At 51.4% G+C, this 22454-nt stretch overlaps 1 protein-coding gene across 1 annotated transcript; it reads right to left on the reverse strand.

Annotated features, from left to right (window-relative positions):
* Positions 1-1111: 1111 nt before the first annotated feature.
* PIGR (polymeric immunoglobulin receptor) lies at positions 1112-18197 on the reverse strand. Its single transcript, XM_068541631.1, has 11 exons — positions 18067-18197; positions 10921-11016; positions 9825-10169; positions 8431-9084; positions 6910-7242; positions 6014-6337; positions 4933-5107; positions 4419-4540; positions 3650-3781; positions 3468-3526; positions 1112-2416 (listed from the first exon to the last, which is right to left on the reverse strand). The coding sequence occupies exons 2-11, from the start codon at positions 10961-10963 to the stop codon at positions 2321-2323; spliced, it is 2283 nt and encodes a 760-aa protein (XP_068397732.1). The 5' UTR covers positions 10964-11016; positions 18067-18197; the 3' UTR covers positions 1112-2320.
* Positions 18198-22454: the final 4257 nt, after the last annotated feature.

Below are 22454 nucleotides of genomic sequence, written 5' to 3' on the forward strand. Positions count from 1 at the left end.
CTCTGGTTCAAGCGAGTGACTCTAGGGGGTCTTCCGTCAGCCTCCACCCTTCCCTATACTGAGGCCTCTTCCCAGCCCTGCAGCTGGTGCACAGCTGGGCTCTGGCATTGCCAGCCCAAGGCCTGGGATGCCTTGGAGGGAGACAGAATAAATGAATGAATGAAATTTTGTGTGTGTGTGTGTGTGTGTGTGTGACTGTGGGCGTGACGGTGTGAGGTGTGTGATGTGTGAGCGTGAGTGGTATGTGACTGGAATGTGTGAGTGTGTGACAGTGGGAGGAGCGGTGCGGGAGTGTGTTATGTGTGATGCTAGTGTGTGAGCGTGTGATGTGTGGAGTAATGTGTGTGTGTCATGTGTGAACGTATGTGTGCTTGTGAGTGTGTGGGTGTGGTGTGTGCTTCTGAGTGTGTGGCATGTGGCTGCGAGTGTGTGGGTGTGTGGCTGTGAGTGTGAACGTGCTGTGTGTGTGAATGTGTCTATGAAGACGAGGGGTCGGCTGGGCTGTGGCTGGGTCTGCCGGGTAGTGCAGGGATGTGTGGGATAAGAGCGTGTAGGAGAGATTTTCACATCATGTGTGGCCCAAATAAAACCCTTAACAACATCACGTTGGGGTCCTAAGAGCGAATATTAGGGATCTGGGGATGGCCAGGGAGGAAGTGAATGGAGTCTGAGGGACTGAAGCTCGCAGACCTGGGCTGTCTAGTCTCTACCTTCAGATGTTGCCCCCGGCTCTTGGGGGTGTGGCCCCAGGGGAAGGCTGACCCCTGGCTAAATTGCCAAGTGGGAAAAGTTAGCCAGCCTCACTCTCTTCTCCCTCTGTTTCTTTTGCCCATCTACACTCTATTTCTCCTTTCTGACCGACAGTCTTTCCTTACAGAGCTTTGGCATCTTGACCACTGGTGTAGACCCCAAAGTGTTCTTTTATTGAAGAGAATCTTGGTCCCACTTGCAAGCTGTCCCCTAGCCTCCCTCAGCCCAGCATTGGAGGTGGGGGGAACTCTGGTTTAGATACATGTTCTGGGGTGTCTAAAAGTGGGACCACAGCAAAACTGCTCTGAAAGGGTTGCCCGGGAAGCAAACGGTATGGGGGACAAATGCAGTCTGAGCCTCCTTGGTGGCAATCACTGTCTTTAATTATTAATTAATTCACATTTTTGATTTGTTAGCAAGTGCCAGCTCGTAGGTGCTAGTTGAAGTACAGAGCTTAGAGGGAAAAAGACCTTAAAACCTTAGCTCTTCGGAGATCAGCCCCTCCTTGGCACCATCAAACCCCCTCTTTTCTCCCCTTTCACTCAGAACTCTTCAAATACAAGGGTTATGAGTGTTTGACCGTTCTCTTACCCTATTAGGTCTCTATGAGTGACAGAAAGGGAAAGGGGTGTCTTCCCTGAGGTGGGGCTTGTGAAAGACCAGTCTCTATTTACATTTTTCTCCTCCCCCTCCTTCTCCTTACTGTAGAATTCTGTCTCCATCAGGAGAGCAGAGGCTCTTATATGGAGACAGGAGATGCGAAATCTAGCTTTGACACTAGTGTATCTCATTTGCTGCCCTTGGACAAACTTCTTCACCTCTTAGGACGTCAATTTTCTCACCCGTAAAATGGTAAGAATGTGTTTTTGATTCCTTGTATGTATGCCCGTGTTACACAATCCCTAAGGCCTCAGGACTCCAGACATTATATGATTTCTCCCAGTATAGGCAGAGGTGAGAATACCTGATGAGGATTTTAGTGAGTGTAAATACACAGAGTGCTGTGGCTTCCAGGGATTCAGTGATGTTTTTAGAAAGGTTGCTAGCCGGGTTTGTGGCCTATCTGTCCCGGTGTCTAGCAGAGCGCCTGGAATCTAGTGAGTATCCAAATGCGTATTTTTAATGAGGGAAAGAAGAAGAGAAGATGGAAGGGAGTGGGGGATTGGGAGATTCAGGGATGGAGTGGAAGGGAGAATCCCACTGACATCCCCAAACAAGGGTGCAGAGAAGCCCTGAATGGCTTTCTGAAATTGTCTCCCCACCCACTGTGGTCCCTTTTCTTTCTGAGAGGTCCCCTTAGATCTTAATTCTCCTCCCACACCTTAGTTCTTTCATTAGGAATAAGCTGTAGGTGGGAATGCCTCACGTCACCTGACCCCCAACAGGAACAAGTAAGCCAGGCTTGGATGCCACCGAGAAGGGACCAACATACCCTCTGAGGACAGGTAGGAAAAGCCTAGGTGGGGTGTGAGTGCAGGGAGTGGAGCCCTGGAGCTGAGGGCCCTGAGGATCAACGTGATTCGGAACGTGATTGCCACGTGCGGAGGGATGGGTGCAGCCAGGGCTCTGTCTAGGCTTCTCCGGGGCCGTCCTGGGTGGCAGCGGCCATGTTGTTGGTCTGGAGCAGGAAGGCGGTGTAGGCCATGTCGGCTTCCTCCTTGGATGACTAGGGGGCAACAGGAGAGGGGTCAGTGTTTGGGGCATTGGCTCAGGGAATGGGGGTCGGAGGGAGGGGATGCACTAAGTATCCTAAATTCATAATCTTGGCCTAAACAACCCAAGACTGTGTTGACCCACTGTTCTCATTCCAGCCACCGTGCTCACCAAGAGGGACTAATTTTGAGAAACGGAAAGTTGCAGCTTCTAAAAATATCTCCCTCTGTCTCACTACCTCCTTCCAACACATGGAGTGGAACCATCTCTGTTGCCTGGGCCCGTCCCCGGAAGCCCTGCCCCCGGTCACGGCCAAGGTGGCCTAGGCTGGCGTCAGCTACAAGGTTTACATTTTTCTTTCTCTACCAGTGCAGAGACACGACACCAGGCTGGAGGGGAAGGCTGTCTCCAGGACTGACTCATTCCCCTAATTGTTCCCAGTGCTGGGATCTCTGCTGCCGCCAGGGAGAGTAGATATGATAACAAGCGTTAGTGCCCTGGGATCAGGGAAGTACGAGGAGAGGGTAACATGTGACCCAAAGGCAGGCAGGATTTCAAGTAACGTGGCACTTGGTTGGGGTGGGAAGGGGCCTCTAGTGACTATCAGTGCCTCCCATGAGCAAATGTCTTCCAGCCCCAGGGAAAATTCTGGTCCCCACAAAACCTCAAGCAAGGGTGGTGACCTGAGTCTATGGGTCCCATGGCCTGGGAAGAGCACCCGCCTAATTGCCAGCGTTTGACATTTGACCTGCCCACCCTGTGGCTGAATCTTTAATGCATTTGCCTTCCTCATCCCCTGCCAACCACTCCCCCTGCTCCCCCCCACTGCCTTCTCCCTCCCTCCTGCCAGTTTACAGCCTATAAACGCAGCTTACCTCCTGCCTGGGCCTCAGCCACATCAACACCACAACCAGAAAGATGCACTTTCCAAATACTGTTTACACCCCCTTCCCTACTCTGGCACCAGCCCCACTCTGAGGTGGTTTTTCCTGATGTCTAACTGCAGTCCCTCATGCTGCATTTCCTCGTCACCCGCGTGAGGCCTCCTCCCTCCTTGCCCTCACCCTTTTCGCCTTCTTGGGTTCTTCCTTCTCCATGGCATCCTCGGTAGTGGTGGCGAACTCTGTGTGTAGAGCAGGGGAGGGTGGATCAGCCCTCCCTGGCCTCCTATTCCCGTCCCAGATGCAGAGTCAGGGCTAATTCTTGTTCCCCAGGGACTGGGCATTCCCTTGAGTGAGAGATGTACCGTCTTTTCCTTCGAGAGTTGTCTCCTGAGTGTCTGGAGAGGCTCCCATGTTGTCATGGGCTCCAAAATCCCTGGAGTTCTCGAAGTCTGACATGCTAATGTCTGTCCTGTAGCTTCTGATTGAAATCCGGTCTGTCAGGGGGGGAAAGAGGAGTTGGTGTAGAGATGGAGGCCGGGGCGTCCCCGAGGGAACCCCACAGGAGAGCTGAAGGGGGGCAAGTTCTCTGCTGCTCGTCTCTGACTAGGACCCAAGGCAGAATGGAAATGACCCGAGTCTCCTCCCCGGTCCCTTTTCACAGACAATCTAGACTCAACAGTCGCTGTCCTTTCTTCATCACTCTGCAAACTTGCAATGCGCAGGACCTTGTTTTGTCCTCAGAGATGATTATTCTTATCCCTGTCTTGAGCCGTGAGGAAACCAGAGGTATGAAACTGGGACACCCCGAGTCACACAGCTGACGGGCCCTCACACCAGGCTGGAAGCCCAGGTTTCCCGGCACCCTGCCCTCCTCTTCCCAGTGGCTACGCCTCTGAACTTAGACCCCCAGCAATTGAAGATGGACTTCCAGCAGAGATGACGGCATTTGGGCCACAGCACTTAATGTAAGCTTTGAGCATGTGTGGGTTTATCATTCCCCACCTCACTTTCCTGGACCCTTCCTTTGAGCTGATAAAAGAGAACAGATCATGGCAATTCCCCTCAGGGCCGCTGAGCCAGGACTGAGGCTCAGGGTTGGAGGTGGGGGGCAGGGAGCACCCCGGGACTCACCGACATTCTTCCTGTGTCGGGCTCTGACCACCCCAATCGCCACGGCCCCTGCAGCCAGCACCAGGGCCAGGGGCACCAGGGTGGAGACCAGCGCTTTGGAGCCCCCACCTTGTCCTGCAGAGCTGGAGGAAGCATTAATTGAGTTAGTCCCTGCAAGGGACACTGGGGATCCCAGGAGGTGCTGGCTCGTTGGCTACAGCCAGTTCTTCCTTCCTGGTTAATCCACTGCGTCCTCCTGATACAGCCGCCCGATCTCTGTTCTTCTAAGAAGCCCTCCTAGACAGGACAAAGCTGAGGACTGGGCCTCGCCTGCACACCCGGACTGGGAAATTGAACTGAATGGTGAACACCGCACTGGTCGCGGGAGAAGGGCAGAGAGCACAAACCGAGGCAGTGAGGGCTGCCTCCACTGTCAAGAAGCGGACAGGCTCTCCTCCTTGGGCCTGGTAGCCCAACCTCAGGTCCTTGGTCTCCAGAATGTTCTCCAGGTGGGGAGTCCCAAATCCCTCCTCACCTGCCGGGATCTGCGGACGCTCCGCTCCTACCAGCTCGATCTTCAGTATCCTTCCCTGCTCTTTCCTCTGCAAAAAGGCTGGGACCCAGAAGGACTTTGTTCTCAGTCTCCCTGGCCCTCGGCTCTATCGCCTCCTCACCAGGAGCAGCATTCACTCCACTGGCATCTTGGGATCCTGGAGAGAGCAGAGGGGGCTGGATTATGGTTCTTTCTGTCCTTGAGTTTAGGGAGTCTGGGGAGTGGGACTTCATTAGGAATCCCAGGGTCAGGGTGAGATTTCAAGACTGTTAGGATAGGGTCTCGAAGGACACTAGAAACAGGAGTGATGGTCTTCTCTAGCTTGTCACAGATGATCTCTGTCCCATTCATGCCAAATTCACTTCCATCTACAAGGTTCCGTGTCATTAGATCCAGCTATGCATAAGGGCTGACCCATCATTTGTGGACAGGGAGATTTTTCACAGCTTTGAAACCCTGCCCAGGGCCTCTTGACTACAGGGCTGGGCGCCATAATGCTGCCCCCTGGTGATAGCTTGGTTAGGGTTCCCTCAGTGAGCCTGACCAACTACATGCTGAATAATCGGATTTCTGGAGGGACTAAAAATACCTTCCTTAGGGATAAAACATTTCATGTGATATTTTAAAAAGAGGCTTGAAATGCAAACTTATTAGAAGATATTGCCCCGATTTTCTTTATCAGACCTTGTACTTGAAGGTTATCTGGCCCTCTTTTGAGCAGACTTTGGCAGAGTATGATGCATATAAGAGTGACTTTGACATTTCTACATATAGAAGACGATCTCTCTGTATAGAAAGGGCTTCAAAGTGGCCTGAAGGAGCAACTATGGGACTTGTCTTGAAACTGAGGTTAAATGGCAAATCCACTATTTTTAATTAGTTTGTATATTTAGTGGGATGCCCTTTCTGGAAGGCTAAGTTAGACCAGGTGGGGGGCATAATCTACCCCACCCCCCACCCCCGCCTCTTCTAGCCAAACCTAGGGGCCACCCCTGATGGAGATGTTCTTAGGCAGCTTTCTGTGGGGTCCCAGGGTACGTGGGCATGGCCCTCGGAGACTCACCCTTCACCCTCTTCTCTACCGCCACATAGACAGCCACGGTCTCTCCGTATTGGTGGCCCTCCTTCACTCCGCACCAGTACCAGCCTTCGTCCTCGCTGGTGACGGAGTTCAGGTTCAGGGAGACGATCTGGCTCTTCTGGTCGCAGTTCACAAAGGCCTGGCTGGGGCCTTCGTCCTGGCTGGGCAGGGCCCTGCAGCCTCTGTTGCTCCACTTACACCAGTACTTCTCGTAGGAGTAGTATTTGCAGGGGAAGTGGCAGGAGACCTTGAGGGTCTCTCCCAGCCAAGCCTTGACATTCTTGGGTACCTTGAGGCTTGGTTCTCCTGGAGCAGGGAGGGAGAAATAGGCACAGAAGTCAGCGCTGGTGATGCCGCAGAAAAGTGACTGGGGGACTAGGGGGGTGCTTTGTCCACAGCCTATTTCCTCTTTGGACAGCATGGTAAATAAACACACTATACTGAACACAAAAGCACTTGTAATTATGTGCCTATTTAATAGATTATTGGTGACCACCGTGAGTCACTCTAGTCTATCACAGACCATAGACCTTGCGAATGACTTCAGTTTGCTTTCCTTGTTGTTATCTGCTCTCCTAGACTCAAGACAGCCATACTCTACTCAGCTGATGCCGTATATACTGTAAAAGAAGCAGATGCTCATGATCACAGGAGGTGCTACGTGGGGTAGTTTGAAGAGTGTGGGGCAGGAAAGGGTTTGTTACAGGTGTGAACAGGTGGGGGGCGGGTGCTTGATACAGGTATGAGCAGGTGGGCTCTCTCCATCAGCATGGAGGTGGGGGAAGGTGGGAGGCAGAGTGGTTGGGGGGTGATGTTGCTGCTGACTGGAGGGGTCCTGGGGCTGCCTGCCTTCCCTCTTGCCCCAGTTCAGCAATTACCTTCTACAATCTTGAGCTCCACCATGGACCTCCAGCGAGTATCGCCGTTGGTCAAACACCAGTAGAAGCCGGCGTCCTGGGGGGTGAGCTGGTTGAGGATGACGGTGTAGGTGCCATTGCCTGGCTCCTCGTACAGTGCGAGCCTGCCCTCGTACTGCTCCTTGACCAGCCCCTCGCTCTGCACCAGCTGCGGGCAGCGGCCATTTTGAGTCTCTTCCCAGCGACACCAGTACTTCAGGCTGTCTGTTTCCTTCGGGTTGTAGGCGCAGGACACGGCCACGGAGCTTCCCACCACTCCTTTCACCACAGACCGACTTGGGGGAATCGCGGTCTCTAGAAGCACAGACAGGGATGGGAAGGGAGAACGCAGTGTGGTCTGGGCAGCCTCTTCCCCGTGGGCTCAGCCAGGGTGGAGAGTGAGGTTTAGACCAATCACCTCACCCGCCTGAGAAAGTGAAGAAGATTTTCCTAATGTCACAGAGCCCAGCACTGGAGCCTTCACCCAGCCTCCAGGAGACTTCCCCACTGGTCTGGCGACCTTGATCCCTTCCCCACCTTATTCTGAGCAGAGAATGGAAGGAGTTTAAAGAGAGACTATTAGCCTTTCTCCTTGGGCTTCTTAAAAAATCTCTGCCTAGGTAAGTTTTTGTCTGTTTATTAGCTTGTCCCACAAAATGGCCAGATGTTTTTTCTCCAAATTAAGAAAATGTATTAGAACAGTATGATTTAAAATATGCACTATGTAGCACGGATAAGTTTAATTGTTGAGCACCCCGACTGAGGGCCATGTCCAAGAGAAGCATGGCCTCTCTCCAAGAAGCTAAAGTTGAGGTTCTGTGAGAACTCTGGACGACTGAAGATGCTGAGGGATGTGGTGAGGACCAAGCTAGATGGAGAAATGATGTACAGGGAATGTGAGCCCCTTACAGGAAAGTCACAAGGGCAGTGACCATGAACTTCAAGTACTAGTTCACTGTTTCTCATGAGGGTAACTCTGTGTGGAGTGCTCCAGGGTGAGAAGGAGCAGGGATTTAACCTGCTGAATAACAAATAACCCTAAGAGATGTTGGAGGGGAGATTTTAGAAGCCGGGGCATTGCCTTCCTGGGAAAGCTTTGCGACCAACATAAGTCAAGACTTCTTCCATCTGAGTGTGAAGGATGAGGTGCCATGCTGCTCGAGGGTCAGGGAGACTCCATGTTATGTCCTCACCATGGCTGTCTGAAACCCAGACAATCTACAGGTCTGGTCTCAATCAGGAGCTTCACTCCCCTCATTCCTATTGATCAGGGACGGCCATCAAAGCCCTTTGATAACAGAGAAGAGTTAGGAGATCACACAAGGCAGAGGCTATGTCTTATAGCTCTCTTGCACAGCTGCCCACAGAACATCTGATCCAGGGCTCGTCAGTGAGCAGATATTGTCAGCTGACTGATGGAGACTAAATAGATTCACAGGGAGCCAGTGAGGCTCTCCCCTGCCAGACTGCCCATCTCTTCCCTCTCCCCCTCTCAGGTCTCACCTTCATTGACGAAGAGTTGCCAAGCCTGGGTGGGCCAGCCTTCCTGAGGCTCACCATCAGAGTTGGCTCCACACAGGTAGAGCCCCGCATCCTCTTTCCTCAGGCTGGTGACGTGCACACTGAAGAAACCATTATCCTTGGGAGTCAACAGGATCCTGCCCTCAAAGTCCTGAGCCTTCTTCCCCAGCGTGTTGATGATCACATTGCAAGCTTCCCCATTTTTTAGCCGGCACAGAAATTTGGCCTCTTTTGCCATCTCGGGGCCCAGGGCACAGTCAAAGGTCACCGAGCCCCTCAGGTCTCCATAAATCAGCTCAGTCTCAGGCTTCAGCACTTGGAGGTCAGCATTGCTCTTATCGGCGCTGGCATCGTCCCCAGCCTGGCAGACATACATCCCAGCATCGCTGAGCTGGATTCGGTTGATGACAACGCTAAAAACTAATTGGCTGGTACCCTGAATAGAGAGACGTACTCTGTTGCTGTAGCTGGGGCTCACATACCCAGTGGAGTCGATGACTAGCATGCAGTCCTGGCCTGTCTTCTTGCACAAAGATTTCCTCTTCTCAGAATTCACAGCCTTGAAAGGGCAGTTGATGGTCACTGTTCTGCCCAGGTCTGCTGTGTAGACGTGGCCGCCATTTATCTGCCCAGGAACTGCAGGATGAGGGGCGGGGGGCAAGTTGTGATTTTGCTTTCTTGCAACATAGGACTACTCAATGTTCCCTTTGAGGGCTGGGTGTGCCTGTCACCTGGAGTGCCCTCTTTTCCAGAGGAACACTGTCAGAATGTCTACCAAGGCCCAACTCTACTGCTGCCTCCTCTATGAAGGCTTCCCAAGCTGGCATTAATCGCTCCCTCCTCTATTCTGTCTTGATACTTACACCTGTATCACTTACTACATCCAATCTTGTGGACTTTGGGCAAGAACTGATCACTTACTTTACGCTGAGAGTTTTGATGGACTAATGGATCTCAGGTTAGAAAATATATTTTAAAAGAAGCCTTCTGGTGACCCAAGGTCTTGATCTGAAGGGTGCTCTAATAGCAGGAATTTAAGGATCCCTATGAATCTCTCCCTGCTCATGGGCCTCTTGTCCCTCCTGCAACAAATATAATGAGAGAAGCCATCCCCCTCATGCTCTTCTAAGCTAGAGCCTTAGTAAAACCTGAAATGTTTCAGGCCCTGAGGACCTAGAAAAGTGCCCCCGCACCCCACCACCAAGTAGGTCCCATCTGTCTCGTTTCCATGTTCTATTATGCAAAGTCCTTTCCTCCAGATGGACCCCTAGCCTTCCCCATGCCCCCTCAGGAGAGCCTTCCTCAGGTCTTCCTGTTGCTCCTGGGATGATTCCCTCTCACTTTTCCCCAGAAGTCTAAGGCACCGGGATCCTTACCTTGACTGACTTCCAGGCTCACATCAAAGGACAGGCCTCGGCTGCTAATGCCCAGACCACACTTGTAGAGCCCCGAGTCATTCCGAGTGAGATGGCTGATGTTCGTCACAAATGTGCCGCTCTCTGGGAAGTTGGTGAGGTTGGCCCTGCCCTCATAGTCCTTGGAGACGTAGCCCTCTGAGGAGATGAGGGTAGTGCAGCGGCCCCTGGCTCCCTGCCGGCACCAGTACTTCCGGGTATGCCGGTTGACGGAGGTGGCCGGGTAGTAGCACTTGATGGACACGGAGCTGCCTTCCACGCTGCTCACCTCCTGGGGACCGAATACGGGACTCTTCATGGAGACCACTGTGGGGACAGAGACAGAGGCTTTCTGAGGCTGCAGGAGGGTACAGCCTGCCGAGAGGCTCCAGACAGCCCACGCCGAGGACATGAAAGTTTCCTCCCAAGACATGTGCCTTCTGTGGGTTAATTACCACGTGCTACAAGCTAGGCAATTGCTAAATTGCAAAACTATTAAACAATTCTTAAATTTTAATCGTAATTCATTAATGATAACCATTTTAAGGAAAACGGAATGGCAAACTTATTTAGTGATATCCCTTGTGTGTGTGTGTGTGTATATATATATATATATATATATTTTTTTTTTTTTTTTTAAACGACCCTCGTGGGGTACTACATTATTTCATTTGTTATCTGTTATTTCCTTATATTTCTGGAAAAGCTTTTCAGATTACTTTGCTTTTTTTTTCCAGATAAAAATATTAAGAGCCACAAGGATAAGCCATTTCCCCAAAACCCCAAAGCAACTCATAGTGATGCTTCGTTCAGGGTCAAGGTCTTGTTTCCTTTATTCCCAGTGAAGACCCTTCACCAGACCCCTGACCTTCAAATGAGGAAGTGCCACTTCTGCTCCCCATCCCCAGTGCTGGCTCACCAATCCATTTTCAGCTGTGGCCTCTCTGCGTTGTCTGTGTGGTTGCTCCTCAAGGAGTAAGCAAGCTTTGCAAGGGGCATCCTTGGGGACTGGCCTGATTTCAGGGCCCCCAGGGAACTGGGTCTGGGATAGGGGTGGGCTGGGACCTGGCCGACGCACCTGGGAAGACAGCCAGCAGGCAGGCGAAGAAGAGGAGCGACATCTCTGGTGGCTCCCGTGGGGCTGTGCCACCCAGACCGCCTTCTTGCGTGGTTGCTGAAAGACAATAGCACGAGGTGATGAAGTGCCTTTGTCTTCCAAGACTAGTTGACCGAGTTCCTGCAACACCTGTTTGACTTTGTATCTCCAGTAACCGACATAAAACCTGTGGAAGAATGAATGGCTCCGCCTTTCCTAGTACAGTTCAAAGTCCCATCATCCACACTGCTTTTTTGTTCCTTAATAGGTATAAGTAGATTTTCATCTTCTCAACTAAGCTGCAAGTTCCTTTAGGGTAAGGACACGCACGTGTGTCATTTCCTCTGTATCCCTGTCCGGGGGTCGTGGTCCTGGGCAAGATCCATTACAGCTCAGGAACAGCTCACTGGATAATTGGTTACTACCAAGAAGTGGCTCCACCTCTCTGTTCCAGCTGCCCTCCCTACATCTCTGGGAGGTGGAGGGGGGCTGGCATATTTTATGGCGTGTCAGATGAGTAAGTAGAGATGCATAGAGGCAGCCTAGCAAGGATTAAAGCGATGATGACGGTCATAACCACCATGAATGGTCCTTGTACCATGTTCCAGGCACTGTGTTAAATAATGTACCTGTATTATCTCATTTAAACTTGATAATCACCCCTAGGAGGTGGGTATTCTATTTTTGTTTGTTGTTGTTGTCGCTGCTGAGGAGATGGGCATTCTTATCCACATTTTACGTAGGAGGAAATGAAAGCTTTAATGTTAAGTGCTTTCCTCGCGTTCACACAAGGATTAAGTGTGGGGATAGGTAGGGTGGGAGTGGAGGAGGTGGGCAAGACCTGAATCCTGCTTTGTCTGACCCCCAGGGTCTAAGCACTGAGCCTCTCTCACTGCACTGTATTGCACCTCAAATAGAGGGGGATGCTTATCCCTCACGCTTATTCCTGTTATTTGTAAAGCCCCCTTTGCTTATCAAAGCATTGTCATTTACACTATTTCACTGGAGCTCTATAAGTTCCCTTTACATAAAGCAGAACAGTTGTAATTACAACCATTTCATAGATAAGGAAATCAAGGTCTTGAGATGCTGAGTGATCTGCCCACGATTTCGCAGAGACTCAGTTATAGGGTTGGGGTTAAAAATGTAGGTGTGATGGCCTCTGTTATCCTGGTTGCTGAGGTCGGTCAGACGAAGATGGAGAATCCAAGGTAAGGCCACTCGGAGGGTGCAGCACGTGTGGACCTTGTAACATCTGTGGACATAGCCCAGGGCTGGGGAGTGTTGAGGGCCCCAGGGCCCAGCCTGGCCACAGCTGTCCTCTGGACCCAGACTGCAGCCTAAAGGAGGAGAGAGGTGAAGAGGGGAGTCCTCACTTTCCCACGGACTGTGACAGGCTTTCAACTTTGGAATGGATTGACGATGAGAGTGTGAAAGGAGAAAACTGTGTTAACAAGTGCTGGGCAGTAACCAGCACCCATAGAGATAAGGACGCTCTAAGCAGCAGGGAGCGTGGAGAGGCATCTCCCAGGCTCCCTTACTGCCTTGGCCCTGTTCCTGCTCCCAGAGACGCCCTCCGCTAGCTTGAGCCAAAGGAAATAGAGCTGTTTATCTTGGTTCTTTCTTTTCCGTGAGGGAATTTCCCAGCAAGGCACCTTTTTATTTCCTTGTGGAGATAAAGGTATTCTGTTTCTCCAGTTCTTCAGAAAAGTAAGAGGAGCGGGTTAGGGGAGGTGGGGACAGATATGGGTGTCGGGTGGCAGCTCGAGGCTCTCTTGATTCTAGTTAACTGCCCTGGACTTTTCATACCAGGCCAATGATTAACTTCTGGAGTGGGGCCTTAGCCAAATGCCAGCGTCCGCCCCAGCCTGGATGTGCTCAGGCAACGCTGGCTGCAGGACCACCTGAGTGGGCACCGTGGTGGCCATGGGATTGACTCCCAGGTGGGAGCAGGGGTCAGAGGGCTGGGAAGTCTCTCTCCTCTGGAACACTTGGGACGGGCTCGCTGCAGAGTCCCAAGGACTCTACCACCTGCCATTTGCGCTGGCCTTGGTTGCAGTGGCCAGTGGGAGGACACAATGCCACGTGCTTTGAGCAGCCCAAGCCAACAGCAGCTCTCCGGTTCTGGTCGCTGTTCTCACCTGAGATCAACAAGCTTCCTAATATTTCTGTGAGACTGGAGTCGGTCTTCCCATAGGCTGAGCTGGGGGATGCAGCCCCTCCTCTGGACTGGTAAAAGCAATTTGCCTTGGGTTACATAGAGTCAGATGCCAGATTTTCCAAAGCGGGGGTCCCGACTGCCAGCCCAGGCTTCTCTCATCTGTGACATGCTTGGGTGGCTGTGAAGGTCCACGTCCGGGGAGGATGCGCACACGTACCCATTACCCTTTGCATAACCTCACACCAGGGATGCCATCACCAGGCATGCGCAGGGGGAGGGCAAATCTGGTAGAAGTTGACCTTGGTGAGGAAACACACAGTCCAGTCCCCAGGGATATTGAACTCCTCCCGTGCCCCCGTGCTCTCAAGAGCAGGAAATCTCTGCTCGAAGCTAAACTTGAAACACAATTTCTCTGTTCACAGCTGAAAGGACCCTGGGCTTTGTGAATCATTAGAAATCCCTTCCTCTCAAAACCAGACTTTCTCCCAAACCTGGGAGATTCAGGTCTCAGGGAGGCCCCAGTTCCTTGGTAGCTGGGGCTGGAGTCAAAGGATTTGCTTTAGGAAGGAAAGAAGAGCATAATATTTATCGGGCACCTAGTATGCACCAGATGCTTTGCTACCTTCTCGTCTTATATGACCTCATCCATCATCTCAGCCACCCAAGGGATAAATAATATCTTCACGTGCAGATGGGAAATCTAAGGGTTAGAGAGATTCTTGGCCCCAAGACTCCACAGCAGAGTGGGATCGAATCGCTACCCTATTATCACTACTTGGACGCTCAGAGGGACCTGTTCTTTTGGGATCTACATGGGCTAGTATATCATGCAGGAAGGCACATTTTCTGGCTCTTAAGAAAGGAGCCGTATTTTCACTAGTCAGGCTGGGATATTCTAAATCATTCTCATTTTACCAAGTTACTGACCCTGAAATATTCATAATGTATGTCTCCACAGTTGTGGGTCGGGGCAGGGTGTAGGCCCTGCTGAATAGCAGAGTCTATCTCCTCATAGAATTAACCTAGCTAGCTCCCCTGAAGTTAGAGTGGTTGGTCTTCAGCTCTCATGGCTTGGCGTCAAATCTCTGTCCATCTAATCTTAGGTTTTTCTCCTTTTTCAGAGGGAGAAGGCTCTCCTGGACCAGGTCCTGGCTTGGCTGCTGGTGAGCACAGGCCCTCAGCATCTCTGGGTCCTTCACCTGTTTGCCTGTGAGTGTGAACTTGGGGGAACAGGAAGCTTGGGGCTCAGAGGAGCAGGGAGTGGCTGGTCTGGCCGGGGAAGGAGCTTTCCTTGGCCTGGACTGCATGGCCAGGAGAGGCGCTGCCTGGGTCCATGTGGGACTATCACTCTCCTCTCCCAGGGGTGCAGAGGCCGAGCACAGACTAGAGTGAGCCTGGAAACCACAGCATCGCGAGGGGAGGGAGGGCAGTCTGTGTAGTCTGGAAGGGCCTCAGACTTGTAGTGACAGGCAGGAGCATAGGAGAGGTTATGAAGTTTATGGAAGCCCTGGATTGTGGGAGAATCTCCAAGTGAAGGCAGTGTTGGAGAAAAGCAATCGGAACTCCAGAGGGCAGGGAGATGGAGAGAGAGCAACCACAGGGTCCAAAGGATATATGAGCTAGAAAGACCCAAGACTTTCTGGTTCCATTCCTGTCAAAAGTCGGAATGCAAGACTTCAGCAGAAATTAAGCATTTGGGATACAAGCTTCATGAAGCTCTGGGAATAAGACTTGCGGATTTTCAGATGGCCTTTCGACAAAGACTGAGAACCCCTGTTATTGACTCCATCCCATTCTACCCTGACGTGTAAGTGTTTACCTCACCCGCTCTACCAGATGGCAAGCTCCTGGAAGTTAGAGTCAACTGAGATCAATCTCCCCATCTCCAGAAGGCCTTGCTCTCCAGAGAGTGCCTGGCAAAGACCAGCTGCTCAGCAAAGACTGATTGGATTGGGAATGGTTACATCCTCATTCCCTCTCTGAGAAGGGCAAAGTTAGGGCTGATTTCTCTCACTTTGCCCAATAGCTTCCTGGTTCTGGGCACTCAAGGGAAAGTAGCATGAAGAGGAGCATGGAGGATGGAAGAGAACCCAGAGGTCCAGAGTCCTGCTCTGTCACAGGCTACCAGAAGAGCTCTACCACTTGGGCAAAATATGCTGGCTCAACTTTCCCATCTGTAAAATGGACATCATGGTCCCTGACTCTTCTAGTTGAAGGGCTACTGTGGGATGGGGGACTATGTAGTGGAATAACAGGTTAATATATATGGAAGCACTCTGAATAGTGTAAAGTGCTCTTCCACTGTAAGAGGTTGCAATTACTCGTTAGCACAGGAGGGTGAGGGTCTGTGCACTTAACTTTTACGGTTGCTGTGCACTTGGAGAGTAGCACAGAGCACGGACTCCTCAGCTTGGCTATCGTCTCTCTTACTTGGGGGTTGTGTGATTTGGGGCAGGCTATTTAAACTCATTGAGCCCCAAGTTCTCATCTGTAAACTGGAGATAATTGTACCTAGTATAGTGAGTCGCTGTAAGGATTAAATGAAGCAACACATGTAAAGTCCTAAGCAGGGTGCTGGGCTTAAAAAAAAAAAAAAAAAGTTCCTTGCCCATATCCTCTCTAAGATCAACACAGTCTTCTCTTTGTCCTGTCTTAGAGTGAGAGAACAGAAGTCTGTTTGCTGAGCGGCCTTTGAAGACTTGGGGGAGCTGCTCAGATTAGACCAGCATGGCCTGAAAGAGGACTAGGTTAGAAGTGAGGGATCATAATTATAGCTAGCACGTACTGAGTCATTTTCAAGTGCTTTACGTGTGTTAACTCATTTAATCTTCACAACCACCCTAGAAGGTAGGATAAAATGGGCAAACCCATTTCACAGATGAGACGGTTGAGGCCCAGAGAAGTAAGACATTTGTCCAAAGTTACACAGTAGGTAAGTGACTGGGCTGGGATTCAAATACAGGCATTCTGGGTCAAGAGTACAAGATTTTAGTCACTATGCTGTACTGCAGAGGGTCTTAGAGTTGAGAGGAAGCAGTCAGGAGGGAGGGAGCAGGAAATCCAATCTTAGAGGAGAAGTTAGTCCAGTTCTCGCCTCTCTGCTTTTCACAGGAAAGGTAGTTCCTGTGAAGAGACTCTATTTGAAGCCAGAGGTAGGTGCCAACAGAGAAATTTCTTCCTGAAAAATAATACTGGCTGCTATTTATTTAGCACTTACCATGTGTACGGCATGCTACGTTCGTTTCTTATAACCAGACACATTGCCTTCAAAGCTTCTTTCTACTTCATCACACTGTGGTCAACGCCAGGGACTTTGGGCTCCCAGCTTCAGCCCACCCAAAGAGGGGGCAAGACAGAGATGAGGGGATCTCTGCTGAGCACATGCATGAATAATGTTATTGTTTTTAAAGTTGGGTATTGTGTTTTTTAGGTGATGTCAGAATGTCCCCATGACCATATCAAAATGACTGCCCCAAAATGTTGTCATTTGTACTTGCTGGGTGAACTTACACCACTCACATGAACTCACAGTCTTAGTTCCCTCAACTGTAAAATGGGATTGTGATACCTACCCTGCCTACCTCCCAGGTTTGTTTCAGGTGGGAAGGGACTGAAGCTGTGAAAGCCAAGGGTAAGTGTGTTTACTACTTGGAAGCTGCTGCTATCACACTATTTGTAAAATAAAGCCCCAGCATCTAGAGGTGCTGAGAGACAGGCTAAGAGACAGCTAGCTGCTCTCCTGGCTCCCGGTTCATTGCTTTTTCTGCTACGTCGCCACACCCAAGGCCAGGGAGAGAGATGGATGCAGAGTTTCAGAGCTGGCTCTGGGCAGACCAGAGAGTTGCCTTCTACCCTAATCCATGAATTGGCATATCTCATCTCCAGGTGTTCAGGGACCTGTAATTCCCCTAGTGAAGGGGGAGAGTGATGGCGAAGGCTGTGGTGCAAAACAGCGCCAGCAGCTTAGGTGGCCCCGGGCAGTTGCAAAAAGGGAAGTGGGGGTGGTGAGAGACGGAGCTTGCACAGCAGCTGAGCTTGTGCCGGAGGGTCCCCTGGCTGGCCTGGGGATGCTGTCGGGATGGGCCAGGGGAAAGCCTATGTCTGAGGCCTCCAGGCTGCAGAGCCAGGAGGAACATCAGGACTGGGGAATGCTGCCTATGCCTGGGAGGGGGCTCTGCCTGCCTTACTCACTTTCCCAGGAAGGACCTCATTTTTCCCACTTTAGCAGGTGCAGGATGATACAGTGATACACACTATACCTCGAAGTGGCAGGAATCTGCGAGAGCAAAGCTGGGTTGAAATTGGAAAGGATCTCAGAGCCTCTTCGAAGCCGGGAAAAAGGGGCTGCCTGCGCCCTCACCAGAAAGCTGGAGGTGGAAAGCTTCAAGGACTAGAAGAGTACCTGCCTCACGCCAGGCACTGCATATGCCTTATTCTATCCAGGCCTTTCTGGTGCTCAATAGTCCTGGAATAACTGAACCGAACTGAAAAACACCAAACAACTGTTATTTCACTCTAGAGTTTTCAAAGCAATTCCACACGTTTTCTCATTTGAATCTCACATCCACCCTAAGTGAGGCCAATGCCTTATTTGTATCCCCATTTTACACATTAGGAAACCGTGACTGAGAGAGCGATTAGGTGACTTGCCTAAGGTCACAGTTAAGTTATAAAGGAGTTAGTAGGGAATTCAGAGACCAAACTTAGAGCAGAGCTGCATGTGTTGACCCAAGACATCCCTTCTTCCCACCTGCTGAGCTTTTCACCCATGCGTCCTTACTCAGCTCTCCGGGCTGTGCCTGTCTACTCTCCCACAACATGCTCGGGCACACAGGCCGCGACCACGTTCTCCTCACCCCGCTGTCTGTAAGCTGGGAGTCATGCACGCAGAGGGCACTGCCTGAGTCACCATCCCGGGCCCTTCCCAGATGGCATCCCTTTGGGGATCCCAGAGCAGCCACACTTACTTTTAGCCACTTCCTTCTATCCTGTCAGCTTCTTGGGCACAGCCTGCTGACCAGTCCGCAACCCTTGCCTTTCTAGAAGCCTCCGGCAGGACACTGGATACTGCTGCCAAAACTGAAACTGTGTGTGGTGCTTGACCCACACCTGGGCTCTTAAAGGGACACTCTCCCATGGGCATGGCGGCTGGCCAGTGGCACGTGACTCCCACAGATTCCCTTGCTTTCCTTTCCTTTTGGCTTTCCTGGCTGGCACCACTTGCTTCTCCTTGACCTTGGGAGACTCTGTTCCTTGGGAATCCTCCATCTTTACAGCTGCAGGATGTGAGATGGGGTATCGAGCATGAAAAGCCTGTTCTGTTGCTTTCTAGCTGCAAGATCCTAGGCAAGTCACCTTCATATTTCTTTTCAGCTGGAAAATAGGGAGAGTAATACCAAACCTACCGGTTGTGGACATAACCAGATATTAGATGTGAAACACCTAGCCCAGGGCACAGTGTGGAATCGACATGCATTGGAAGGGGTATAGGCGGCAGGAAGAGCCTCACGTCCTTGGACTCATATCTCCATTCACCTGGCAACATGTCCCCCACTGCCTGGGCTATTGAGCCTGGATTAAGTCCACTTGTTACGCATGTCCTGCAGAGCCCCTTTTGCCAGCTCCAGAGCTCCCAGGACCCCGGGGACCGTGCTCTTCCCTCCTCACTCACTGGAAGAATTGGAGATTCTGGCTGCCTCTGAGCTCCCCCGGGAATGGCAGACCTTGGAGTTTTGTTGGAACCTGGGCTTGGCGTCTCGGCAAAGAGGGCGCTGACAGGCAGAGCTGGGGTAGAAACCTCCTTCCCTGACTCAGTTAGTCCTTGGCGCCTCCCTGACCTGACCCAGTTAGGACTCCCAGGAGCAACCCAAATGATCCTAGTCCGGAGTCACACAAGTGAAGCCCACTCCCCAACACACGTGTGCGTCCTCCACCCCTCACCATGCCCCCCCCACAGGATTCTGCCCCATCATACCTGCGCAGGGCTGGCCCAGGCTCTCCTACAGCATCCACAGACTGAACCCCAAAAGGGGAAGGAGGAAAGGGGAAATGGAGTCCCGGAAAAACGCAAGGCGGTCAGAGCCCAGGTCTTATTTTCGCTAACCACTCAGTCACAGCAGGCTATCAACTCGCCATCACAGGTTTGGATGGCAAGAAAAGAAACCAGGCTTTCTATTACGGAGCTTTCTTTATTTTAGACCCTGAACCCACAATCTGACTGATGCAAGAAAAAAGTTACCTAGTCACTTCTGGGCAAAGTTGGTCCAATTCAACGATATCTCAGTCACTTTACTCCCGATTCAAAACTCAGTCTCATTCTGGATTTTCTTTCCTTTCTGTCTCCCCTCTCTCCTCTGGTGATTATGTGAACCCTGGGGAAGTGGGCATGGGTGAGGGGGTGGCTTGTGCCAGTGTAACTGTCGAGGCAGTGGGAAGGAGGACCCCATCACGCCGGCCTTGCTTTGTCATGGTTCTATGTTGGCCTCATGCACCAGAAGGAAATAGTCCCATCCACTGAGGTGTAATGTGCCCTGCTGCTTGGGGGCCTTTATACTGGCCCATCCTGAGAGGTCTGCTGTCCACTCTGTGTTCTACTTGTCACTTCGTCTGGGCTCCTTCGGGTAGGACCTCCGGGCCCCCTCAGCCCTTCCTCGCCCTTCTTGTGTATGCAGGGCAAATGTGGCTCATCTGCATCTTTCTGACGCCTTCGGGAGATCGTGTGCCTCAGAGGCACATTCTCCCCAACACCCCTTGTAGCCTTCTGTGCTCAATTGTCCCCATGTAACTGGGGCTGCAAAGGACATTGGCAAGATGCTGGCCACCAAAGTTGCATACAGGACAAGCAAGGCACAGGCCCCCTTGGCTCCGGCATCTCCAAACCCTTCTGGATATCTCCGTCATGGTCAACCTCCTCTCCTGACTGCAGCCCTGATCTAAGCCCGATGGTGGCGGGTGGGAAGGCACAAAGATGCATCGATAGCTAAGCCATCTTTCTTCCCCTTCAGCAGTTGTTCTTCCTCCCAGTTCCAGTGTCAATGTGAAGTGGGACGATGTGAGGGGAGATGGAGATGGTTTGGGGACAGTTAGGGGAACATCCTGGTTCTGCCAGATTATAGCTCCTTTCAAAGGTTTTCCTTCTTATCTCTCTCTCCTTTGGAACTCAATTGTCAAGATATTTGTAGGTTTTGTTTTCTTAGTCTCATTAACCGATTTCCTCCAAAGCAGGGATACCTTGTGTTGTTTGGGCTGGAGTTGGGGTTGAGAGAGGCCCACTGAGCACTAAGACAGAACCTTGGTGAGTGTAAGCCTGTGGGCAGGGAGGGAAGCACATCCATGAAACAGTTGCTTCTCATGCTGCCTTGGGGGCCCCAGATCTCCACTCCTGTTCCTGTAGTCTGTGATGGTGGGAGGGTTCCTCGATCGTGTTCTGCTGTATTCCCAGGAGTCCCCAAGACTATCTTAGCATACCGTTCCCCCACACACCCCCGCCCCGCCCTACATATCCAAGACCCGCCTGGATTAGTGATCCAGCTTAGGGAAAGAAGAAAATGAGAAGTAGAACCCAGGGAAGAACCACAAAGTCAAGACCCTGCGTCCTATTTTGGGCTCAGCCACATGCTGGTGGTGTGATTAGAGTCCCCCAGCTCCCCCTCTTTCACTGTGGTTTCGCCACCGGGAACCCACTGGCCCTAAGACATAGCCCCTGCCTCCCAGTCCTGAGAGAGGAGAGACTGGCCAAGAGGGTCCAACTACCCAATTCAATAGTGAGGATAGCAACAGGAATTATACCTCCAAAACTGCCATCACTTCATCTGCTTAAAAGCTCCCCCTCCGTCTTAAAATAATCACATGAGAAGAATATAATAATGAGAACGGCTTCTCATTTGGCTTTCACGACTCTGGGACTCGGCATGAGTCAGTGTGGGGAAGTGCAGAGCCCTGGTCTGGGGACAGAACGCCTGTATAGTGGCTCTGGCTCTGCCTCTAACTTGCTGAGCGACCTTTGCCAAATCACTTCCTCCTTTAGGGCTGCAGTCATTTCATCTGTTGAATGGGGGGGGCTGGACCAAATGGTCTCCAAGGCTTTTCCAGTTCTAGGATTCTGTGTTTTGATCGAGCACCACATTAGAGTCCTGTGGCTGCTGTAACAAAGCACTACAACCTGTGTGGCTTAAAACAGCTGAAATGTATTATCTCTTGGTGCTAGAGGCCAAAAGTCTGAAATCAAGGCGTGGGTGCTGTGCTTCCTCTGGAAGCTCTGGGGAAGAACCTGATCCTTGCCTCTTCTAGCTCCTGGTGGCTGTTGGCCTTCCTTGGCATTCTTTGGCTTGTAGCCACACCACTCCGATCTCTGTCCTTGGGCTCACATTGTCTTCTGAAAGTGTATATCTCAAATGTTTCTCTGCCTCTCTTGTAAGGGCACTTGTGATGGCATTTGGGGTCCACCCAGATAATCCAGGATGATCTCCTCATCTCAAGATCCTGAACTGAATTACATCTGCAAAGACCCTTTTCTCAAATAAGATCACATTTACAGATTCTAGGGATCAGGAGGTGTACATGTCTCTGGGAGGCCATTTTTCAGCCTACCACAAGCATCTACTATGCCCATGACCAGTTCGATCAATTTACCACAAAATTATGCCCACAACAAGTTCGAGGTCCAGGGAGATTTGAGACACGCAGGGGTACGCAGCCCTGTTCCCCCAGGGCTTATGGTTTAACTGAGGAGTCATCACCCCAATGCACCACTGCCAAGAGCCACACCAGCCAAGCAGTGTAGCCTTGCGGGAAGCTCCCAAGCTCCAGACCCAGAACGCCCTGGGTTTACGTAGGAGCCCTGCCACCTACTAGCGGGGGGACCCTTGACAAGTTTTTTAATGTCTCTGGACCTTGGTAGTCTCATTTACAAAATGGGGCTAATTACACTTACCCCATAATTTTGGTATGAAATTAACTGTAATATGGACAGCGGCTGGCATCTCAAAGGTGCTTATTATCCAGCTTCAAATGAAAGGGACAGCATAGGCTTTTGGAACAGAGCCCCACTGATCCATGAGGAACCACGGGCGGGGGAGTGGAATGACTTGCCCAGGTTTGCATGGTGAGTTGATGGCATGGATGGGTTGAGAACCAAGGTCTCCCAGCATTGGGCACTTTCCTCCACTTCCCAAAGCCTTTACTCCCCCAGATGAATCTTCTGAATTGCGTTTCCCCAGGCCGCCAAGGGCTCCCGTTTGCACCCTGAACTGATCCAGGGAAGACTGGAGAGGGCCAGGTCCACACGCCTCCGCAGGTCCAGCCCTTCAGGTTGGCACCACTAGCGTGTTGCTCCCAGACCCGGTGCTGACCCAGC

This window comes from Eschrichtius robustus, chromosome 3, assembly GCF_028021215.1.
Source record: "Eschrichtius robustus isolate mEscRob2 chromosome 3, mEscRob2.pri, whole genome shotgun sequence".
NCBI lineage: Eukaryota > Metazoa > Chordata > Mammalia > Artiodactyla > Eschrichtiidae > Eschrichtius > Eschrichtius robustus.

What these genes read in the sequence shown, in the direction of transcription:
- PIGR (XM_068541631.1), bottom strand. Translation starts at nt 10,963, where the DNA reads ATGTCGCTCCTCTTCTTCGCCTGCCTGCTGGCTGTCTTCCCAG. An exon ending in GCGTCCGCAGATCCCGGCAG is followed by an intron (nt 4,541 to 4,932) that starts GTGAGGAGGGAT and finishes TGCTTCCTCCAG; the next exon opens with CTCTGCAGGACAAGGTGGGG. An exon ending in CCGACACAGGAAGAATGTCG is followed by an intron (nt 3,782 to 4,418) that starts GTGAGTCCCGGG and finishes CCCCCCTGACAG; the next exon opens with ACCGGATTTCAATCAGAAGC.